This window comes from Mustela putorius, unplaced genomic scaffold, assembly GCF_011764305.1.
Source record: "Mustela putorius furo isolate JIRA1106 unplaced genomic scaffold, ASM1176430v1.1 tig00003845_pilon_pilon_pilon, whole genome shotgun sequence".
Taxonomy (NCBI): domain Eukaryota; kingdom Metazoa; phylum Chordata; class Mammalia; order Carnivora; family Mustelidae; genus Mustela; species Mustela putorius.
In genome coordinates this window covers 55,126,944-55,152,080 of record NW_025421998.1, presented here as the reverse complement: position 1 = coordinate 55,152,080, position 25,137 = coordinate 55,126,944, and the positions used below count along the sequence as shown (strand labels likewise).

General features: G+C 38.7%; 1 protein-coding gene across 6 annotated transcripts; it reads right to left on the bottom strand.

Annotated features, from left to right (window-relative positions):
* Positions 1-1,788: 1,788 nt before the first annotated feature.
* FAM221A (family with sequence similarity 221 member A) lies at positions 1,789-25,125 on the bottom strand. Of its 6 annotated transcripts, none has more exons than XM_013051652.2 (8): positions 24,986-25,121; positions 22,191-22,364; positions 18,239-18,429; positions 16,101-16,307; positions 11,593-11,694; positions 6,950-7,032; positions 2,755-2,854; positions 1,789-2,110 (listed from the first exon to the last, which is right to left on the bottom strand). In XM_013051652.2, the coding sequence occupies exons 1-7, from the start codon at positions 25,048-25,050 to the stop codon at positions 2,792-2,794; spliced, it is 885 nt and encodes a 294-aa protein (XP_012907106.1). In that variant the 5' UTR covers positions 25,051-25,121; the 3' UTR covers positions 1,789-2,110; positions 2,755-2,791. The 6 variants fall into 6 exon arrangements, 5 of the variants coding, with proteins under 5 accessions (XP_012907106.1, XP_004743379.1, XP_004743381.1 ...); XM_004743322.3 differs by lacking the exon at positions 1,789-2,110 and adding an exon at positions 22,842-22,981 and having other exon boundaries at positions 2,756-2,854; positions 24,986-25,094; XR_006601342.1 differs by lacking the exon at positions 6,950-7,032 and having other exon boundaries at positions 24,986-25,125.
* Between the last annotated feature and the right edge of the window lie 12 nt (positions 25,126-25,137).

Here is a 25,137-nt window from a genome sequence, read left to right as displayed (position 1 = left end):
TCACTGGACTTGCATAAAACCAGAGGACCACAACTGTGTTTTGGTCCTTTGGGATCCAAATAGCTCAGACCCTATATTCAAAAGTCCTTGGTTGAAAGATAGGAGTATTCTTCTTTCTCCACCACATAGTTACCCTGCCAAATGGCTGCCCCTTTGGTGAAGGATCAAGGTGATGTTTATCAAATATACTTGAGGACACTCCCTCAAGGGAATCTGGGCTTTCCCTTCCCTTAGTGCCTAAGATTGAAGACTAGCTGCTAGTAGTTATATAAGTGGATATACAAGTCAGGTAACGTCCTAATCAGCTGTCCTTCTATTTTGCCCCTTGGAACATCATGATCTTAAACTCCTTCACAGATCCAAGTCTTAGTACCCATTAATCCCATCCATTGGGCATCTGACAGATTCCACAACCTGGCCTTCAACCTTTCTGCATCCCATCATCTACGCTGACATTAAGGAGCCCAGTATTATGGCAGTTATCTTCTACCACCAATTCTACCCTTTAGAGGGCAGCCATAACCACGCTTCTCACCAGTACATTTTTTATGGCCTTAGTTATGAGTGTCATCTGAGCCTTCCCAAGGAAAACACTCAAGTGATAGCTTCTCAAGCTTCAAACAATAAATCCATTCTAACACTGCAACATTCCTGAGCTTTATGACCCCTTCTTCAATACCATGCCAAATACATTCTAGCATTTCCACCGTATCTTCTAGATGCCGTCCTAGCAAGTATGTTAGAACCAACTCCAAATATCTAAAGCATTAAAACCCAAGTCAGTGCTACCATGTCACTCTCTCCTATCAAGCCTTATGTTTCATCCTCCTCCAACATCCTCAAGACCTACTCCCAGGCATGTTTCCTGGGTTCCTGCCAAAACATTTTAACCAGAACCTGCAGTTCATTCAGATTGTAAGCTATCCTCCTATAGAAAGGACTGTATTTCCCCACTTAGGGTATGCTGAGACCTGATCCTAGTTATCAGCACGGGAGTTAAGAAGAGGTAGCAGGGGTGAGTCTTAAGGAGGACAAGTATCATCTTACAATGCAAGTGCCCCAGATAAATTCTTTGCAGGATTTCCAAGCAAGTGAAGACTGCTATCAGCAAAGTGGAGGAAAGGAGGCCACTTCTGTGGCTCAGGGAATCAAGGAAACATGAGGGTTCAAGATTCTGAGGTTCACCAACACAAATGTTCCCATTCTATGATTCAACATTCCAATCTTCTCCTATCGGCATGCTGACTTTGTTTAGAGGAGATAATCGAGGTTGTGACTTCCATTTCCTTTGCATCTTTGCCACCTTTTCTATTTGGGTTGGATTGTCAGCACAGACTGCCAGCATCTACAGATGAGATTTTTCCTTAAATGGAGGTATAGAGGCATTCTGGCTTTCACAGCAGGCCTTGACTTAAATAGCTAACATGAGCCTATGTCATTTTCTATTTTCGAGGTTGTTAAAGCAGTTAATAAAAACTAACCAACACCTTTATCTTTATCATTTCCATTAGTTCCATTCCACTGTAATGCCACAGCTACTATATAACGTAATACTTCACCTTCCACCAGCACTCTACCCAAATCCAGTACAATAACTGTGGCCCATCCACATGACAGGAGTTATCACTATGCCATTTAGCACTAGCTATGGGGTCTTTATTGTCATCTGTCCAGCGAATGATCCAGTCATAGACTCCCACCCAGAGGATTTGCTTTCTAAGGCCATTCCTGGTATCCCTCTTGGCTTGTGTTTACCCACCACCCAAAAGTGAAGCCCAAGACAAATACTCACATACAGGTATTTATTTGAGAAGTAATCTGAGAGAACCAGAGAGATGGATGAGAAAGGGAGAAGTTAAAAAAAGCTAACATAAGAATGTATTACAGAGTTGGCCACTGCTAGAGGTGACTGGTACTCAATCCCAAAGAATTTTCTGAAGAAAATGCCTTATGAAAGGCATCTGAGAATTCTCCCAGCTGATGGAAGAGAGAGCATTTATTCATAAGTCAAGGGTGGCCCCAAGGTCATTAACTCCTCCATATCTTTCACACATCTATGATGGCAGAGGGGCTCCAGTAGGCAATCCTAAGCCACACTGTCAGAGGATACCTGGAGAAAAAAGTAAGGGAATCATGAAATGTTTTCAAGATGAAATGCCATCAAATGGCTTCCATGAGAAGCTGTCAGAAGCTTGCCTGGAAGTGTTTCACAGCAGTCCAGGAGTAAGAGGTGCAGGCAAGAGGATTTGAGGTGGCACACAAGAAGTTCAATACAGTTACATAAAATGCATAATCAATAAAACTACTTAAAAATCAGTAGACACCACTAGAAAATGATTATATAATTTTTAAATACACTTTATTTAAAAACATAAATCAAGATTACAAAGTTTGAAAAATAAAAAATAGGGATTTTAACTTACTATTTTTAAATAGTGTTCCTTATACATTTATTCAAAACCCAAAATAACCTACTTAATTTTTTAAATAACCTCAAAAAGTTAAATTATGACAGACTAAAAACAGTTACTGTATTTTCAGGTTTTGACTAATATGAAAACAACCTCATTTGTTAGGAGAGATAAAAAGTATATACAAAATAGTAATCATGAATTTTGATAAAAGTAATATAATTTTCACTTGTTTAAATAAATTAAGGAAACAACCAAAATGACAGATTTACATAGTAAAATAAGTAAATAATTCAAGAGAAAATAAACTGTATTGATGTATTTAAACAAACACAAACAAGACCTATTTGGATGATGGTTTTAATTTTTCCCAATGGTCTTCATGAAGGTTTTGTACTTGATGGTGCTTTTCCTTTCTGCTTAGCAACCTTTTCCATTTTTATCTGTAAAGTTAGAATATTTGTTGATAAAATAATCTGTAAAACATTCTAAAGAAAAAAAGTTGTACACACTTTATTTGGATTCATGTCTCATTAATCCCAGGAATTTCAGAGTTATTTAGCAGTGATTAAGCTGCTAAATTCTAAAGCAAAATCTAATAGTAGATTGCATTTTTTTTAAAAGATTTTATTTATTTATTTGACAGAGAGAGAGATCACAAGTAGGCAGAGAGAGAGAGAAGGGAACAGGCTGCCTGCTAAGCAGAGAGCGAGCCCGATGCGGGACTCGATCCCAGGACCCTGAGATCATGACCTGAGCCGAAGGCAGAGGCTTTAACCCACGGAGCCACCCAAGCACCCCCTCAATTGCATTTTTAAAATATGGTATGATTTCAACTTTGCAAAAGCATTTTAATAAAAATAACATATAGTGAATATTGCTTTGGAGAAAATTAATAAATTAATTTTAACTGCCACTAAAAAAAATTGTTTTATAAAAGCTTAAATACATAACCTTACATCCTGTCTATGCACATTAACACACTTAATGCAGCTGGATTATCCCTGGAACATAGGCTGCTTTAAGGATAGTTTCCTGAAATTCTGGTTTTCACATTTCCACAGTTACTTCCCTGAAGGTTACCCTCCAGTGTACCTGAAGCAAAGAAGCAGGGTTTTTTTTTGTTTTGTTTTGTTTTTAAAGATTTTATTTATTTATTTGACAGAGAGAGATCACAAGCAGGCAGAGAGGCAGGCAGAGAGAGAGGAGGAAGCAGGCTCCCCACTGAGCAGAGAGCCCGACGCGGGCCTTGATCCCAGGAGCCTGAGATCACTACCGAAGGCAGCGGCCTAACCCACTGAGCCAGATCCTAAGTAGTGGCCTTCTGACCTTTAGAAACATTTAAATCCTTTCTATGGGAAAAAAGACCCCAGAGAACACAAAGCCCATTTGCCTCTTACAATTCCCTGAGGCAGCACACATTGACTTATCCCTGTAAGAGAAAGGGACAGAAAGTATGGGGCATTGTGGGTGGAGGGCCTCCTATCTTCTAAGGTGATAGGAATAATATCAAGAAACCAGAAGGAATCTAGTAACACCAGTCTATCCGATCTCATCAAATTGTAAATAATAACTTCTCAGTAATAAAATCTATATATTTCACCTCTATCTCATCCCCATTTTTCCCCTCTCTCTCCTCTCTGAGTTGGTTGGGAACCTCATTCAAAAACCATACATTCATATCACTCTTGTACACTGTATTAGTCAACAAGTCATCTGAAGGATCCCCAAAGGAATAACCTATACTAAGGTAAAGATTATAATCTTTGGGGTCACAGAGAAGAGCATCTGAATCTTAACTCTAGCATTTATTAACTATTCGAAGTGAGTTTTTCAACCAACAGTTTTCTCATTTGTTAAAAAAAAAATGTCACAATAATAGGTACTTCTCAAGGTTGTTCTAAAAGTATAAATGAGATCATATGTATAAAATCCAGGTACTTAATAAGGAATCAACAAATGTTAGTCCCTTTTCCTCTCTCATTTAGGGCCAAGTGTTCAATTTATAGTAAGATCAAAGAGACAAGATGCTCAACAACCAAACATAGCCAAAGTAGGGCTTTCTCACTTGAAATAATACTTAGCAAATACATCCATCTAATCTAGGGTCTGATGAGCAAAGATACCTCCTCCTCTCCCTTTGTTTCTTCTTCAGCTTCCTGGCACTCACAGCAATAGCACCTTGCACCTAGTTCATCTTTGACAAATTTTCCTAAATAAAATTCTCCTTTCTTAGAGATAAGAGACCTAGGGTCATCCACAATGGAAGAAAATAACTTGACCTAATATATAAAAGAAGAAATGAAGCAACTCTTCAATAATACCTAAAAGTAATTAGTAAACTGCATTACCACAAAGGCTTCAACTGTCAGAATCAACTCACACTTAACGGTAAAGTCTTCTCCACACTAAAGGTTACCACTGCACCATGATACAAGCAAAACCAGATACAGACATCATACTGCTTTCTAAAGGGTTTGTGACCCACCAGATTTAGCTTCCTAATCATCCCTTTTCCCTCAACAGTGCATATCTTGGTTTTTTGGAGTAAAATTCAAGTACTAACAACATGTATAGTAGTAGTACACGTCAGCTCAGAGGAAGTTGTTTAGGAAGTTGTTGAGCTTCTTAGTTTTTATATGCCATTAATCACACAGGCTGGGAAGTTTATAAGCTGTGCCTCGTAAATTCATAAATCACACAAGATGGAGAGTTATAAATGACATCTTGTAAATCCATAAATTCTCAGTCTATTTATAATAAGCAATCTGGATTGGCCGCATATATCCTCTAAAACAATCACTCCCGCCATTGTCTTCCCACAAGCAAATACCACCAGCATGTTTTCAAGGCAGTCAGCATGACCCAGGCTCCTGAAGGAGGGAAGGAAGGAGTTCTGGAACCCTGTCCCTCATAAGCCTCTAAAGGGAAAACTAAAATTCAGCTGTGAACTCCTGTATTCCAGAAATGGAGAGTGATGTGATTAAAAGTCTAGCCTTAATGATGTTGTAAAAAGAGCATTCTTTTTCCTCACTCTGGCCATTTCATCTCCCTCCCTGAGATCCTACTACTACTTCTTTCTCTTAGATGAGAGCTCTCCAGCAAGGTAGCCACTAGCCATATGTGGTCTGCTGAGTATCTGAAATGTGGCTGCTGTGACCGAGGAAAATAATTTTAAGTTCTAATTTTTTTAAAATCAGACCTATCTAGCCACACATGATGAACAGCTGCAATAGGGAAAGAACATTTTCATCACTGAAAAAAGTTCTATTTCTAGCTCTGCCTTAAATCATATCCAGGACTCTCCCCCTCTATTTCAAAATTCTTCTTCAGAAAAACCAAGCTGCCCTCTCTGTCTTCTACTCCCTTTCCTCTTAGGAGGTAAATTTATTTAATGGTCTTCTTTCTCCATACCTTCTGTTACTCAACAAGCTACAACAAAAAGTGACAAAAGTGGCTTTACTTTCATGGCACTTATTACCTAGTTGGAGAGTTAATAAATACCCACAGAGCAACTATAAAATAATCCTAAGAAAGCATTTTGGAGAATGTTACCATGTGGTCAGATACCATCCCCCATATCTCATCAAACCAATATACTTTCATCTGGTAACAAACAAAAACAAATCTCTCAAATATGACCACCATGAAACACATCAAATGTCTAATGATATGACATGTATGAAACTGACTATCAATTAGTATGTTTCTTTTTTCAATTTCCCATAAATATTTATTGAAAACTTATTATGTACAAGGCATTGTAGTTAGTTCTGGGGAAAATATAAAGAAGAATAAAGTACTGTTTTTCCCCTAGGAGTTTATAGTGTGGTAGAGGACTGAGGCAAATTATCACTACTGAAAGCTAGGAACACATCAATACTATAGTTATTGAGCCCTGGGAATTGCTTAAATACATTTATATCTAGTGTTCAGTTTCTTAAAGGCTAATGGGTAATTTTAATTCAAGTCTAGATATACCTTGAATGCACTGAGAAGAAATATTACATATTAAGAATTCAAGATACAGGGGCACTTGGGTGGCTCAGTCAGTTGAGTGTCTAACTCTTGATTTTGGCTCAGGTCAGGATCTCAAGGTTGTGAGACTGAGCTCCCCATTAGGCTCCTCGTTCAGCAGGGCCTCTGCTTGAGATTCTCTCCCTCCCTCTCTGCCCCTCCTCCCACCCATGCCCATGTGCGCACATGCTGTCTCTCTTTCTAAAATAAATAAATAAGTAAATCTTTAAAAAAAAAGAACTCAAAGTACATATAATTTACAAATCTACTGATAGCTGATGTTTATTATTGACAGTTTTATCTATTTAGACAATCTTTATGACCTTCAGAAATTAACTATTACATTATATATATATTATTGACTCATTCTAGTTCTCTCTGAATCATTCTAAATAAGTCTCAAGGTCTAACACCAGCTGTAAGTTAAGGCTTTATAAATTATTTTTAATGATGATCCACAATCAATATGTGATTCTACTGTGTTTTTGTCACAAATCAAATGCTTAATAAAACAAACTTACCCTTTCTTGGTATCGTCTTTCAAAGAAAGCCATATCATCCTCTTCAGGTCTCTTTAAGGAAGAAACTTGACTACTTGTACCTACTAATAAGGAAAAAATAACTCTAAGTAATATATTTATGGAATTATAAATTCTGCTGGGCTTTTAAAAAAAGAAAAAAGGCAGAAAGAAAACTTTCCTCTTACCAGTAATTTTTTTTTTAATTTTTCAAACCAGAATGGTCTAAATAGTAATAGATCCTACTACCTAATTCCTTTATTTTTAGGGGGCAGAGGGACAAACGGACAGGGAGAGAGAGAATCTCAAGCAGACTCCCCACTGAGCATGGAGCCTGACACAGGCCTTGATCCCAAGACCCTGGGATCATGACCTAAGCCAAAATCAAGAGTCCGACACTTAATCAAGTGAGCCACCCAGGTGTCCTACCTAATTCTTTAAAAAGCAGAGCACTGCAAGATAAAGTAATTTTCATTGGCAAACATTCTCCTAATGAGCAACTAGTTCATACTAAATAACAACATACAGCTATTTCACACAAGAGCACACTTAGCTTTGCTGGACTTACATTTTAAATTTTGTAGCAAAACTAGAAATTCACATAACACCATAACAGATAATGCACAAAAGTAATTACAGAAGACTTAAGCCAAGGTCTGAATGTTTGTATTTGTTGAAATCCCAATGCCCCACATGATGGTGTTAGGAGGTGGGGTCTTTGGGAGGTGCTCAGGAGGGTGGAGTCCTCATGAATGGGATTAGTGCTCTTACAGAAGAGACCGCACAGAAATCCCTCAACTGTTCCACTATATGAGGACATAATGAGAAGGGCCAGCCCAGCCGGGGATCAGGAAGAGGGCCTTCACCAGAACACAACCATGCTGGCGTCCTGATCTTGGACTTCCAGTCTCCAGAGCTGTGAGAAATTAAATTTCAATTGTGCTTAAGCTACTCAGTCTATGGTATGTTGGTATAGCACCTGACTGGGCTGTGGCAGTCTGTACAAGCAACCAAGATAATACCTGCTTTGAAATTTTTCAAAACTAAAATAATTTTAGGAATTTTCCATGGTGTTCACTTTTTAAAACTAAACAAGCACTAGTGTGAGTTGTGAAAGGAATTTAAAATTGCTTCGGGAAAGAAAACCAAGTTTTCTTTGTAGGTGCACTAAGAGCCCAGCTCCATGGAAAAGTTCACCTCCCTTTTCAGGTGAACGTGTTGGTAGGGTCCCCTCATTTCCAAAACAGAGTATCAACCTGAACACACATGGCAGTTAAATTTACCCTCAACCAGCAGCACAAAATCATATAACTCGAATCACCACAGTGTATAACCACACTCTGTCAATCATCTAACAAAAGACTTAAGAAAAAGAAGGAAAAAGTGCTAAGAATACGTGCTATCTATCCATTCATCTCAAAACTCTGGGTCTTTTCCTGAATCATGCTGGACCATTTGAGCTAAGCTGCTTGTAGAATCACTCTCAGTGAGTTGCAGTTTAATGGTATATTGCCATTTACCTGGTAAAATGGTATTTTACCACTTTCATCAAAGTGTCTATCAGAAATGAGCAACCACATGCTACATTTGCTGAAAGAGAGTTTTTTTTTAAGAAGACAAGTCACTTCATTTATTCAAGTTAATTCATTTCATTCAATAATCTGCCATATTGTTGCTGTAACGGTTAATATTATTGCATTATTATTTCTCATGAGGGAACCATGCTTTTAAAAAATCTGGGTTGTATTTCCATGATGTCTAACTAAAAATCTCTAAAACCTTTTTCCTTACCAAAAGGTAATCCCTTCATCACAAGAGAAACAGGAAAACCAAGATTTAGTTGTAAAAAGTGATCTCCATCAGAAACAATTCATAGTTCATAATCTTTCAGGATTGTACTCTTATTTGGGGCCTCTTTTGTAGGGGAGGGGGCTGTCTCTCATAGATCGTTTCTTGAAAGTGAGAACATGCCCTACTGCATCATAGAAGGAAAACAAGGTCTAGTTCCCAGACAATAGACAAGTGGTCCTCCAGGAAAGGAAACCCAAGGGCTCCCAGGTGACATTCTGCCAAGATCAGGGGACAGAGTCAGTGACCCTCCTACCCTCACCAGTCAGCAGTAAAAAGGTCTAACCAGCTGAGTGGGAGAGGTAGTAACTAGCTTCCAGTTAGAACTTCTAGCTCTGGACTGTCTGTGTTTGAGGCTGGAGGGAGATGTTACAGAGTCTGGAGAAAATGACTAAAAATAGGCAAGTGTGGAAAAGATACAGGTTTCTTACAGGGGGGACCCACAGAAGGGGGGTACCACCATTCAAGGGCAGTGCTGTGCTTTCTTTGAGAACAGAATACACTAGCGGGGTCCACAGTTTTCAGATAACAACTGGAATGTTACTGAACAAGTGGAAAGTTAATTCAGAGTTTCCGTCCATGGTTCAGAAAACACTGACGGAACGCCTGTGTGCAAAGCAAAGGGACAGGCGCTGGAAAACGATCAAGCTGTCTAAGATGTGATCCTGACCGGAAGGAGCCATCTAGCAGGGGCCATCAAACACCTGCACACCACAGAGTGCTGTCCTCGGGGCCACGTGGAGGAAAAGGCGGCTTCTGGCCAGCTGCATCAGGGACAGCACTCCTCCATCCTCTCCTCTTGGTACTCAGCGCATCTTCTGTGCCTCTAGGTTACTGTGTGGCCTGGCCCATTCCAGGCACGTGCTTATCTTCCTTATGTTTCTTGGTGGTGTGAGAAAGGGAAGTTTGAGAGGATAAGATCCGGCCTCACAGGTGCCTGGTGTGTGTGGGAGTGATGTATGGTGGAAGTGTTGCTCTGTCTTGGTTCAGAAAGGTGGGGAAAATTGGGGGAAAAGAGAGCTCAGACAGGGTGGTAAGGGTATGGTGTCTTAGTCAGAAGGTGCGAGCAAAGTTATACCAACAAGCAGTTTAAGTACACAGCTTCAACCAGACGACAGAAAGAGCACCAACACTGCCAAGGACCTCAAGAAGGCAGCTGGAAGCCCTCGGCCAAATAGGTGAGTCTGCAGAACTAGGAAGCTTAAATCCTTTCCTGTTTTTGGTCAAGCTCAACCAGAGCATATGAAAGAATATCGAATAAGTAGAGGGTCTTCAATTTCCGGAAAGTAGAAAGATCAAGTAAACTCAGCATTCCCCAGCATTCCCCTCCCCCACCCCCAAAACAGTGAAGTTGAATGTCAAAAGTGCAGAGAAAGTTTTTGGATATCTTCTTTGAGTGTGTTTTTTGGATTTGCGTCCATAAGCAATCAAGATGGAGAGAGATGTTATCCCAAAGAGGAAAGTTTGTAGGAACGAAAGTAGCTGAGCCATCCAGACATGATGTCTTTAGACTTACACAAAACCATGGCTAACAAGGACTCTCCCACATGAATCAGCCAAGCAAGCCAGTGGCCACATATAAGAAAGTGTGATGATGATCCACGAAATCCTGAGTGAAGCAGCCAAGAGGCCCAAGGCTCTGACAAGGGATACTCTGAGGCCACAAAACAACCCACACAAAATAGCCCAGTACCAGGACAGTGACCAGACAGAGCAAACATCTGGCCGGACGGAGGTAAGAGGAAGAAGCCCTGCCAGCCTGGGGACTTCGTCACCACCATCTTGAAAGATCTAAAGGCTGAGCCTTGGGATGGGAAACCGTCTCTGTCCTGCCCCCATACCGAGAAGGCCTGGGTAACTGGTTTCTCAGGACCACAGGCAGACTTGTGTACCTGTGTCTTTTGAAAAACAGTTCTGAAAAACCGTGGGTCACCACATCATTGAGTGTCACACTATAGAGACATCTTTAAAATCCAGCACTAGTATAACTTTCATGAGCACTGAGGAATCCATAATAATAGATGAGTATCTTTCTAATAATGAAAAGTATTTAACTGATCACACCTTCCTCTGTGCCTTCACTACCATTACACTTGTCATAACTGAAGCTTAATCACATCAGCAGCAATTACATCAACCTTGAAAGCTGACACAACTGTGTCCTTTTTCTTGGTTTTGGTTTCTTTTATCTATATTTTCACATAACTTTGTTGGGTGTTGTTTGTGTAAGCTGCCCAAAAATCCCTTGTGGAGAAAGTCAGGGTACATGAAAAGGCTGCATGATAATACAAATAAAAAGAAAATTCTCATTTAAAAATATTTGTAAATATTCAATACCTACTGCATCATAAAAATTCCTCTTCAATGTTTTTTTCTTATCTTAATAAAGGAAATAGAATACTAGTGCTTAAAAATAAATAAAATTAATATATATGTATAATGTACATGTATAATTTATAGGTATAATTTATAAAGGACAAACCTTTCTAACCTATACTTATCACTGGATTAGATCCTGCTTAGGAAAGCCACTAAAGGAGTCTCTTATTCAGATATCAAAGCAATAACATGTAAGGTTTTAAAAGTTCAAATTATTGTATTATTAGAATCTTCATAATTGTTAGATTTAGCAATTTTCAAAAAAAAAAAGAAGTTCCTTGCTTCTCAGTACAAGGCCAATTTAAAAATAAAATGATAACCAAATTGTGGTAATACTGAAGAAAAAAGATCTAGAAAATGAATCAATCTACATTCTTTTTTACTACCCCCCAAAATGTTTGTCAGTTTAATTTCATTACCATCTGTCAGTGGAGAAGAACTAGATGATGTTTGAAATGCTTTTAGAAATGGGTGGTCCATGGCTGTAGCTGGAGAATCTAATAATTCAATCGAAGGTGCACCTAGGAACAAAATATATGAAGAATGAAAATTAAATCTCCATTTTTCAGGATACAAAAGTTATTTCAATGTAAAATAAATTAGAACCTCAGCAGATTAATTAGAAAAAATTTTTCTATAAAAAAATTTTTATTTTTATCTGCCATATAAAGTACAGGGAATTAGCTAGAAGTATATTTGTACTTCTCAGAGATCTTTTTCACAGAAAAAAGAAGTTATGCATGAATGTAACTATGACAAAATGGTACAAAACCTTAATACAGTCACAAAAATATTATCAAAAGCAAGACAAAGTACCTATAGTTGAAGAGGACAGAATAAATGCATTTTTACTATGTTCCTCACTGGGAAACCATCTCAAAACAAAGTATGAACAATAAAGAAAAATTCAGTGAAATGAGGAAAATCCACAACCCCACACCACAGATTACAAAGACCAACTGCTAAATACATTGACTTTTGGAACAAAAGGAAGGAAGCTGTAGAGAAAATTTTTAAGTGCTCTATATTCTTCACAAACCACCACCTCTCCTATATCCCTCTTCCCACACAGTGGATAGAGGGAAGGAAATAAACTCTTAATCCTATTTGGTTTTTTAAATGAATCCTTTCTTATAAACTGAACAGTGTGGGACAATTGCTTGTTCTTTCAGTTTTCCGCCCGCTCCTTCCCCAGCTCCTCTCTCTTGGGGTTGGAAGAAATATAAGAGAAGGAGCTCAGGTCCACTGAGGCCCCTGTGCTGTCCTATGCTTGCTGCATGCACTACTGATCTCAAATGCTCAAGGCTGGTAAGCGGAGATTTAGTCTCACAGCTTGGTGGGACCTCACACTTGCTCTCACTAGAAGTATAAACCCCTGGATGCCTGCCACTTCCTCTACTGAATCCCTCAGAGCTCAGAGCACCCACCCTCTAGCTCTGCTTGGGATCCCCTTGCTATGACAAATGTCTCAACTGCTTTACGGCTCAGCTGCCTTCCAACCACCCATAGGAGCTGGGCATTATGGACTCCTTCTGCATCACAAAGGAACCAAATCAGCAAGTTGTCATCTCTGTCCAGGACTCTACATGGCTAACAGAGCAGATGTCCCTCTGCCCCAGGCTCCCCTACATCTGAAATCAAGGCAAAGACCTCTTGTTTCCTCTCCTCACTCTCACCTTTCCTCACCACACCTTCCCTTAAGGGCCAAAAGCAGGAGATTTTCTCTCTTTATAAGATGCCTAAGTGATAAAATACTAGAAGGCATAAGAAGGCAAGATGCCAGCTATTCCCACTATTACTTAGCACGGTTCTGCAAGTACAAGACATTGTAATTAGTTAAGAGTAAGAGCCAGAAAATATTGGAAAAGGCAAAAATACCACAATGTACAACACTGACCAAACATTTAAACTCTAACATTAAGTAATAAAGAACTGGTAACAAAAGTAACATAAAATATTTGCTTTTCAATAAACAAATAATAATCAGCTAGAAAATATAAAGGAAGGAAAAAACCCTACATATGATAGCTATAAAAAAAAAATTAAACACCCACAAATAAAATGAAGAAAATTATGAAACAGATTGAGGACTTTCATGAAGATAACTTCAGAATTCTACTCAGCTACACAGAAAACAAATGCAGAGACTCAACATTTTAAAATATTAATTCTTGGGACACCTGAGTGGCTCAGTCAGTTAAGCAGCTGCCTTGTGCTTGGGTCATGATCCCAGGCTCCTGGGACTAAGCCCCACATCAGGCTCCCTGCTCGGCGGAAAGCCTGCTTCTTCCTCTCCCTCTGCCTGCCACTCTGTACTTGTGTGCTCTCTGTCAAATATGTAAAATCTTAATTAAAAAAATAAAATAAAAAATAAAATATTAATTTTTCCTACATTAATCTATATATTCAACATGATTATAAACTAAATAATAGAATGTTTTTGTAAAAATAAAATGTTTTGTAATAATAGAATACTGTCGAAAAATAATGCCAAAGTTCTGAAAAAAATTAGAGAGTAAGAATAAGTCAGGAAAATTCTGAAGTAATGAAATGAAGTAATAAATATTAATTTATTATAAAGTTGTAGCACTGAAAATGGCATGGTAGTTGCCTAGAAATAGACAACAAGCAAGCAGAGGCAATTAGCCTTGAACAATTACTGGTTTGAACCCAGCCCTACCACTTATTAGCAGAATAACAAAGAAAAATATGTTGTACTTCTCTGTGCTGAGTTTCCTTATCTGTAAAATAAGAGTAATAATAGCGCTTAACTCAGTTATTTTGAGGATTAAATGCATTAATAGATATAAAGAGGCTGGAAAGACTCGTGGAAGTACAAAGCTGCAATCATCATCAACATTTTGCCATTGGGAACTGGGTTTTCTGTAACAGTTCCATGATTAATACAATCATGCACCTACGAAAATTGAAAAATGATTTATGTATGAATATAACAATATAATTGTAAAATTACCTAGAAGAGAAAATACAGATATACCAAAGGAATCTTGAGAGAAAAAGAAAATACAAACAGGAAGCATTTACCAAACCAAATATCAAAACATACTATGAAGAATAATAATTAAAAATAAGTAATATTGACCCAAAATAGACAAATAGGCCAATGCCACAAAATAGTACAACAAAATATGAGAAAGGTAAAGTTTCAAATTATTTGGGGAAGAATGGTGTTTGGATAACTTGCCATCAATTTGCACAAAAACTGAAGTTATACATACCTCACATTTTCACAAAAAATGTATTCCAAATACATGAAAAAGCTAAACATAGAAACAAAAAAGGAATTAAGTATTAAAGTGCATGAAGGTAAACATAATCATATAATTGCCTCCAAAATTTAAAAGCTGGATAAAAAAATAAAAATTAAAAAAAAGACAAAAGCTTGGAAGAAGATATCTGCAAAATAAATGACAAAAGACTAGTACACAGATTATATAGATTACTACAAAAGTATTAGTACAAAGGATTATATAGATTAGCTCAAAAGATTAGTACATAGATTATACAAAACTATATATAAACGAGAGAAGATAAAAATACAAAAATGAGCAAAGTCATTTATATACACCAGACAAGTCACAGAAAGCTAAACAGCCAATAAATAAGAGAAGACTCTCCTCTTACTGGTTATTAAACCAGGGAAATCAGACTGAAACAAGAACATTTTCACAGGTCAGACTGACAAAACATTGGGTCTGCAATATCAGTGACCAGCATAAATGTGAGAAATAGGGAAGCTAAACCATCTAGAGAAAGTATAAACAAGTACAGCATTTTTGGAAGGCAATTTGACAGAATGTCTTAATGAAATTTCACATACTTCAACCCAACAAATCTGCTTCTCAGTATCTACCTTAGAGTCAGATTTATGTAGCACACAAGCAAGAAAGTTCAAGGATGTTTTTGGCAAGACTAGTTGTAAAGAAAAAAAAATGAAAACAATCTAAATGCCATGAACAAGGTTTAGAAAAATTGACAAAATAGCTTAGAAAACCTGATAAATTGATAGCGTGGAATATTATGGGGGGCGGTAAAAGAATTGAATAGATTTGTGTGTTCTGACATGACAGGCCTTCAGATTTACGATAAAAATATATGTTAAAAAGAAAAATAAATTGTCAATTAAATATAATTATCGATTATCAGTGACAGCAAATTACCCTCTGGGAAAGGATCTGGGGTAAAGAGAGGTGTTCAAGGGGGTCTTACAATACTTCATTTCTCTTGTTTGAATCTTTTACAAGAAAATATTCATTCACGTTTATATAATTTTTATACTGAAAAAAACTGAATACAAGAAAAAAAATCCATACACACAGAAGTATTTAAAGTAGATAGGAACCATATTCTTCTCCCAATCCTATTCAACTTCAGAAAAATAAAAAAAAGAAGAAGAAGAATCCAGCTACCTTGACTAATTCAAGATATATCCAACTGAACTTTTCCCTATATTACTTAAAACTTTCATGTATGCAAGCAGTGTGTACATACATTATTATAAATGTGATAACATGTATACATATACATCTGCAAATGCACACACAGACATAAGCCTGTTTCCAAACTGAGATGGCTATAATGGCAAAAAAAATTGCATACAATAGAGCAACAAATAAAGTATCATATCAAATAAAAAGAAATACTCAACTATTACAAACAAGAGGGTTGGGGGTTGGGATTTGGATACAAGTATTGGAGTAGGAGTGATCTTTTTTGTGTGTTTTCTATAATGACCATATAGTGTATAGTAGCAATAAAACCTTTATTATAAAATAAAAATCAAACAAGAGAATGGTTTCTGGAAAAAACTAAAGAACATAAAGTGTGGAACAAATATAGGGCTTCACTCTCATCAGCACACATAAAAACAATATGACAAGCTCACATTTCATTGATCGACACTTACCAATCCCACTGTCATCTAATCGCATGTAGCCTTCTGCCAGTGAGCTGAAGCCTGTTAAGCCTCCCATTGCTGCATAAGGGACATCCTGCCCCACTGGCTTTCCCTGAGCCAGTCTTTCTTGCTTAGTTTCCACGACTGTGTCATGAGCATATGCAGGCTGACCGCAAGCACAAGTGAAGCAACTATGGAATCCCGAACACTTGGAACCTGAATCAAGATGTGAAGGGAGTCAAAGGTCTTTAAATATAGGTACTAAGTTGTCTGCCCTAAAAATGCTCAGCTTGGCCACAATGACCCGAATCTGAATCCCTCACATGCTATCCTCAGGCCTCTAAAACTCCTGCCTCCAGCCCCCGAACTCCCTTCCAGCCACTGTTCTGTAAGATGCTGAAATAAGTAAGGTAAGGTAAGGTATATAGCAGGAAAAAAAGTACTGGAAAAACCAAGTAGGACTAAAAGAAATTGGGCTAACACTGGAAAGCCAGGAAATGTAGGCCCTCTCCTCAAATATGGAGTTAAAAGCAGGTGTGGATAGCCCAGTAGCAGGACCAGGTAGAGAACGTGGAGGCCTCCTTGTGGATGAATGCCCCATAAAAGCTTTATGGGAAAGCCAACCTACAACATAGAAAGGACACAATGGAATAATTTAACAATAGAGAGCAAAGAAGTACTGATACGTTGCCACACCATGAATGACTCATACAAACATTATGCTAAGTGAAAGAAGCCAGTTATAAAAGGCTACATATTCTATGCTTCCATTCATATGAAAATGTCTAGACTAGGCAAGTCCATAGAATCAGGAAGTAATTCTTGGTTGCCTAGGGGTGAAGGAGAGGAAGGAATAAGGAATGACTACTAATGGATATGGAGTTTCTTTTGGGGGCAATGAGAATGTTCTAAAATTGACTGTGGTGATGGTTGCACAATTCTATGAGTATATTAAAGACCACTGAACTGTATTCTTGAAATGGATGAGTTATATGGTATGTGAATTATATCTTAATGAAAGTATTATATAGGGACGCCTGGGTGGCTCAGTCAGTTAAGCTGCTGCCTTCGGCTCAGGTCATGATCACAGGATCCTGGGATGGAGTCCCGCATCGGGCTCCTTGCTTGGCAGAGAGCCTGCTTCTCTCTCTGCCTCTGCCTGCCACTCTGCCTGCTTCTGCGAGTTAAATGTCTCTCTCTCTCTCTCTCTCTCTGACAAATAAATAAACAAAATCCGTAAAAAAAAAAAAAAAGAAAGAAAGTGTTATATATATTAAAGAAAAAAATACATACAGAAGTGGAGGCCAGAATACACCATTAACAAAATTTTACGCACTCACACTTCTAAAAAATGTGTATGGGAACCAAAGCGCATAATAAATTTTATCCAACTACTTCCATACTTAGCGAGTGAAAATACATTTGATCCTGCCCCATCATTAAAAGTCTTTTATAACATATTTCAATTCCAACTACTATGAAAATTAGAAAAACTATCTACTGAAGAAAATACTGAAATAATGTCCTACCTATGCCAAGGGGGTTTTAAAAGGATGATCAAGTGAAAGGGCTGCGATTTGGGTACAGGTATTGAGGTAAGGATGCTATCACATATAAAGTGTTAAAATTGTTATATTACCTTTTCCTTTTCTCATCAGCCTGTATTTTAGGCAATAAAATACTAATCTGCCAGCAAATTACAAATTTTTTTTCGACTTATCAGATCCTTTCTAAAAACCTCTCAATAGAATTTAGTAGATAAAACTCCCATTCAAAAATTTAAATCTGGGGCACCTGGTTAGCTCAGTCAGGAGAGCACAAAACTCTAAATCTCAAGATTGTGAGTTCAAGCCCCCTTTTGGGTGTGGAGCCTATTTAAAAATAAATTAACTAACTAAAATTTAAATCAGATCACATCTAAGTATTTTTAAAATCTACTACTATCGTTTAACCTATTTGAATTCCATGAGAGTTGGGCTTATGATTGCAAAACAACTCAGTTTTTCCACAAAAATAACATTTTAGAGTAGCTGTCCACCAAACTTTTCTGAGTTATTTAATATTGACTAGGCACTAACCAAAACTGGCACAAAGACGCATTAAATATTCAATAAAGAAAGACAAACATTCTCTTGGTGTGTACTCACAGGCATTGCATAGAAAGCCGGGTGCAGCGCTGTGCTGATCCGCAAAGTGCTTGCACCTGCAGCGAATGGGCTGCGCGCCATTCAGAGGGACGTAAAGGTACGCCCTGCACCCACAGCCGCTCACTCGGCAAGGGAGACTGATGGGGCGTTGCTGCGGAATCGTTTCAAAGTCAGTTTTATGTTGCTTATACCTACCAAAAAAAATCAAATGAAAGGAAAGAAATAAAAACAATGCAGGGATTGCTGGAAATTACAATTTCTGTCCTGTTAAATATAAAATTATTCAAGTTTTTTTATTTTTATTTGCTGTTCTTGTTAGTAAGGCAAAAATAAGCTCCCTTACAGTATTTCTGTCAGCTCTGTCACAAATTGCTTTGGTTGGAAAAAACCTTCACTCTTTTGGATTTTTATCTTTAGTTATTTAAGAAAAATTATCACAGCAATATACAAAGAAATAAAATTCCCTTAAGATACCACTAAAGATTCTTCAATATGGAACTATACAACCTACGAGTGTGGAAGAAGTTCTTTATAAGAATTCTTTCTACTGAAGTACATTATTTAAATTTATTTTCATAGGTTTGCTATAAAGCTGAAATGAGTTCAATAAACATATATGAATGTGATTTATTTTAATATAATTCCATTTTTATGGAATTTTCCATTTTCCATTTAATATAATTCCATTTTTAACTTTTAATTTCAAAGTAAATTGTCAACATTTTTAAAAGCCAAAGCTCTTGTTAAAACACTGTAGTTTTCTTTTTTTTCCTAAAGATTTTATTTATTCATTTGACAGAGAGAAATCACAAGTAGATGGAGAGGCAGGCAGAGAGAGAGGGAAGCAGGCTCCCTGATGAGCAGAGAGCCCGATGCGGGACTCGATCCCAGGACCCTGAGATCATGACCTGAGCCGAAGGCAGCTGCTTAACCCACTGAGCCACCCAGGCGCCCCAACACTGTAATTTTCTTAAACAGACCACTCACTTCCTGCTCTTCAGGTGATACTCAATAAAATAATATTGAATTTATTATTCTTAATATTAATCCAGGTAGGACAAGTTAAAATAGCAATGAGATGCCATTTTCCACTTAGCAAAGAGAACCAATTTTTTTCAAACTAGACATAATTCACAATGCTGTCAAGAGTGTTATAGAAGAAACTTTCTCATTTAATGTTTCAAGAAACTTAAAAAGAGGGGCGCCTGGGTGGCTCAGTTGGTTAAGCAACTGCTTTCGGCTTAGGTCATGATCCTGGAGTCCCGGGATCAAGTCCCACATCAGGCTCCCTGCTCAACAGGGAGTCTGCTTCTCCCTCTGACCTCTCCCTTCTCATGCTCAGACTCTCTCTCTTTCAAATAAATAAATAAAATCTTTAAAAAATAAAAAATAAATTAAAAAAAAGAAACTTAAAAAAGATCCATACATACTTCCCATGGCTTATATAATTTCATATACAGCATTTTCTAATGTATATAATTATCAAATCACTGTTACACATCTGAAACTAACATTGCATATCAATTCTATGTCAATAAAAATAAAAATAAAATAATTAAATGGTTAAAAAAAAAAAAATCCTTTAACCCAGAGTTCATTTTTCAAAAATACACCTCAAGAAAATATTTCTGGCATAGAAAGAGTTGTGTGCATAAAGATGGTATCAGAAATACAAATATACACACATACACAACATATTAATAAGGGAACGAGTAAGTAAATCAATAGACAACAGTTTTAAAAATTTTAGCAGTGAAACCCTTCCTGCAAATAAAATCGCTTACAGAACCATAATATATAAAATAGATAAAAGCAGAATGAGTTAAAGCAAGGGAAAGAGACAAAATTAGAGTCTGTCCTTCCTCTAACCTGCCCTTCCATGAGGTACTGCTGAAACTCCCTCCTATCCCTCATAGCTCTAAGGAACACACAATGAACACCACTGGACTAGCTAGAATATTGAGCAGGTATTAAAAATCTTATTTGCGGGGCGTCTGGATGGCTCAGTGGGTTAAACCCTCTGCCTTCGGCTCAGGTCATGATCTCAGGGTCCTGAGATCGAGCCCCCCGCATCGGGCTCTCTGCTCAGCAGGAAGCCTGCTTCCCCCCTCCTCTCTCTCTACCTGCCTCTCTGCCTACTTGTGATCTCTATCTGTCAAATAAATAAACAAAAATCTTTAAAAAAAATAAATCTTATTTGCTCGGGTCATGATCCCAGGGTCGTGGGATAGAGCCCCACATTGGGCTCTCTACTCAGCAGGGAGCCTACTCCCCCCCGCCCCGCCCCGCCTGCCTTTCTGCCTGCTTGTTATCTTCTGCCTGTCAAATAAATAAATAAAATCTTAAAAAAAAAAAAATCTTATTCGTGGGGGCATGTGGGTGGCTCAGTCGGTTGAGCGTCTGCCTTTGGCTCAGGTCATGATCCCAGAGTCCTAGGTTGGAGCCCTGTGTCAGAATCCCTGCCCAGCACGGAGCCTGCTTCTCCCACTCCTCCCAGCTTGTACCCTCTCTCACTATCTCTCTCTCTCTCTCAAATAAATAAAATCTTTTTTAAAAAAAAATTTTCTACACAACAATGTAGAAACATTTCTGTGACTGTTACTAAAAACTTGTTCAATATTTATATGCACATATCATTTACAACGAAATGAGCTATGTAAAGAAAAAAACATGAATAGTAAAATGTATTGATAGCAGCTGGCTTTGGATGGTGAGTTTTCTATTTTGCTATATGTTCTTCATTTACCTTAATAATAATTACAATGTTTATAACGGAAAATATAACGGTTTAGAAAGAGATCTCACTGAGTGACTGGTACTAAAGACCTTTTCCATGGAAGCTGGAACGTTCAAAATGAACGTTAATTCCATGTTTCGTAATTATACATATATGAAACTGACACTAAATTTGTATAAGAATAAATGATAAAACCAACCACAAATTAACCAAACTACTCTTGAACTCTGAAAGATACCAACATAACCCTCATTCTCCATTCCTCCACAGTGTTTTCAGTTGGGCTTACTAAATAAATTTCAAGTCAATCTATATACAACATTACTCCTCCTAGCAACGGCTCAACAACCTTCGGCAGATGCCAAGTCTCTATGTAAACAGCGACTATTACAGAGTCTCTCCTGAGAGAGCCCCAGAAACTATGAGAACAGAGCAGTTCTCCTTGCATGCTCTGTTTGGAACAGAAAGCTAAAAAGTTGTTACCTGAAAATACATAATAGGTTCAATGATTTTTCCAAGAAGCAGCTTTGTCCTTTTGAGCTTTATAGCTGTGTCCTGTGATAGCAGTAAAATGTAAAGTAGAACACAACAAACACAGACAAATACAAACCTCTAGTATAGGCAATAAAAATCAGTGGCTGGAGCCTCCTTCCTTTCCTTTCCTCCATATGCCTTACTTGGAAAAGGACCATTTGTAATAAAAAGCTGTGTGCTTGTATTTTTGTTTGCTTAAAGAAAGGTATCACCACAACATGTTTCTTAAAGCACAAAGGGAGATTAGTAAATTGAAGGAGAAATGCTTCTATTTGTAGGTTGGTAACCTGTTCAGTGTGGGTCCACTCAAGCAACTCTTAAAGTAATTTTGTATTCTGATGACCCATCCTTTACTAACTTATCCAGTCATGGGAGAAGTAGACCCTTGGCAAAGCTGCAGGGGCACCAATCTTTTTTTACCAAATGCAAGAGAAGAGATGTTTAGGGTGATGGACTCCATAATGAGTTCTAATAGGATATAAGAGAAATTTTTAATTATAGCAATAAATAAATAAATAAATAAAACCACTTTAGATCATTTCTAGGGTAGTACATAAAAGCCTTCTTTTAAATATTGAGAAATACTGAGAATATCACATAATAATGTTATTTATAGAAGGAAGATACGGTCTGCTACAATTTTACATTTTCTAATCACCAGAAAACTTAGCAATATCTTACCTATGTGTACAAAAACATAGTGTCTCTGGACCCACAAGCTTACAATCCATTCCAGTTGGTGACCGCCAGCTCACAAATAATCTGTTCTGCAAGCGCATAGGTAATACTCTTTTTTTGTATTCTTCATATTCTTCAGGAGTAAAAAGTTTCCCTCCATCGTCCTCACCAACAATTCTACAACAAAAACTTCTCTTAAGCCTTGAATATTTATTTTCCAGGTCAAAAATACTACACTCCCAAATTAAACTATACTTGTATAGTCAAAGGAAATGCTGCTTCAGATTTGATTTTTTTTTTTTTACCTTGGGTTTATGTTAATAGCGAATTTACCCCATAGGAATAAAGCTTTTGCTTCCCAAGTGAAAGAGGATTCCAAATTAAAGAAAGAAAGAAAAAGTCAGTGAATTCATGACATCTGACTTTACTGATCCAGGTTTACCACTGGACAATTACCGCAAATTCAATTTCAGTTTCTCCTTGGATTCTGAAGCAAACATGCTCATTCTTTTCATTAAAAGCTAGAATCTAAACTGCTAAAAATTCAAATATTTTCCTCCCCCTGAAAAGCAATAGTACAAAAAACATCAGTGCAGAAGACAACATGGGTAATGTGAAACCAAATCCTGGCCAGGAGTTGAAACCCACAAATACCTTGGGATCTGCACAAGCTCAAACCCACATATATATTCAGTAATCATCCTTTAATTCCAAAACTTTAACTTCAAAGTTTTATGGGAACAATTAAGCCACCACTATTTCTTCATTCCTTAAGAAATTAAAAGTTGGCATCCCTGGAGAAAAAGGAAGCACAAGTAAAAGAATTTGTTCAAAATTAAAGAAATTTCTCCTCGAAAAATATCACCCCTTAAAAGCCATGAAAGATGTTGTTTGTAGAATGCTACTTAATTTTTTGTGCAATCCGTACTTTTTCCCATACTTTCAAGCTTTTAGCTGGGACAGATAAATAAAGCCAATTCAGAAGCTATGAAACCATCACAACCTTCTTCCTTACTTAAATAATTTAGATACACAATCGTAAAAAAAAAAAAACCCAAAGAGCATTTTATTCTGAGAAAAGTTTTGTATCATTTCACATTATAATAGGTACCATGTAATATATCAGTAGGTACTGGAAAAAAAGATCAACACAGGTCTTAAAGATGGAGATCATTTGTACTTGACTGCCAAACCAGCACAGCTCAAACTTTACAGTAGTTACAAAATCCGCAGGGGATCTAGTTCAAATGCAGATTCAGATTAATTTAGGATCTGGAGTGGGCCTGAGCATGTGCATTACTAATATGCTGCAAAAATAATTTTCCACCAGGTCTTAACATTTTCTGGACCAGGCAAGAGACCACAGCAGAGACCCACAACCCACGTATCTAAACATCTAAATATCTACGTTATCAGTCAACACAAAGCCCTGGAGACTTGGAGGCTAAAGAAGCCGGCCCAGCCCTCAGTGAGCGCTGGGTGGCAACTGTCCTGGCTACAGGACTCACGGCCTTACCGGGACCCACCGGACCAGGGGAAGAGAACTGAACCATCAAGCTCCCCACTCTTACTTGGCTCAGAATTACCAAACATCTCTAGCTATTACCCAAAACTATACGACCGAGACAGAAGGAGTGAAGGTCAGTGAAGCAATCTGTTTGCACTAACAACCCGGGGTGATTTGGAACGACCACCTTTAGGCAGAGCAGCCCTTCTCGCTCAGGTTTTCCAGGCCGCTGGGATTTCCCAGGCGGAGCAGTGACTGCCTCACTTCCCGCATATATACACAAGCTCTCCCGGCCCCCACCCCGCACCACCACCCCCAACAATCGCCCCCACACCTCCTCCCGGACCCCGTCACCCCTGGCGCCCTCATCCCCACATCCCCCTACTATAACCTCTCCAGGAATTCCCATTCACCCAGACTCCCAACTGCCAAAAACCTTTCTTGGGAGACGGGGGGGAAATTACACGTCTCCGCAGGTGCATCAGGCTTTGTCAGGGCCCAGGGCAGCGAGGGGCGTCCTCGAGCCAAAGCGGCAGCTCTGTTTCTATTTCCGTAAGAGGAGTTTCTCCGGAACCGCCGAAACACCAGTCTTTCTCCTAAAACCTGCACCCCGGGGTTGGGGACGCGTCTGGAAGCTCACGACATACCCTGTTACTAAACTAACATGCAAACGACTCTGCTATTTCTTATAAGGCCCGAGTACCCAGTGTGAACTCTTCGATGGCCATTTAGAAAAAACAGCTGGGGGGCACTTGGGTGGCTCAGTGGGTTAGGCCTCTGCCTTCGGCTCGGGTCTGATCCCAGAGTCCTGGGATCGAGCCCCGCATCGGGCTCTCTGCTCGGCGGGAAGCCTGCTTCCCCCCCCCCGCCGCCCCCTCTCTGCCTGTCCCTCTGCCTACTTGTGATCTCTCTCTGTCAAATAAAATCTTTAAAAAAAAAAAAGAAAGAAAGAAAGAAAGAAAAAAGAAAAAACAGCTGGACCTCCGCATAAATCGAAGAGTTAATAATCCGCCTTGGAAGGAGTCGAAGCGGGAGACCTCTTAAACAGCCTCGGAAGAGACTTCTTGGAACTACATGTCACTACAATATCTAACTGCAAAAAGACGAAACTTAAATCCAGATAGCGAAACCTCCCCCCCCCAGCCCCCCCAAGCAGCCGGACAACAGATTCCGGGATTCCCGGAGCCCCAGGAGGCGGGCGCAGGGCGCCTATCCGCACCCCCCGCGCTCCTCCGGCGAGGGGGACACGGCCCGCCTGGGTTCTCCTGGCCCCGCCGAGCCGCAGCCTCACCTCCGGTACTCCAGGTACTCGTCCACCGCCGCGGCGCCGCCGGAAGGCAAGGTCAGCCGCTCCATGGCTGCGTGAGGCGAGAGGCGCCAGCCCAGCGCGCTGACGAACCGACTTCGGAGGAGCGAAACCGGCCCCGCCCCCGCCGGCCGCGC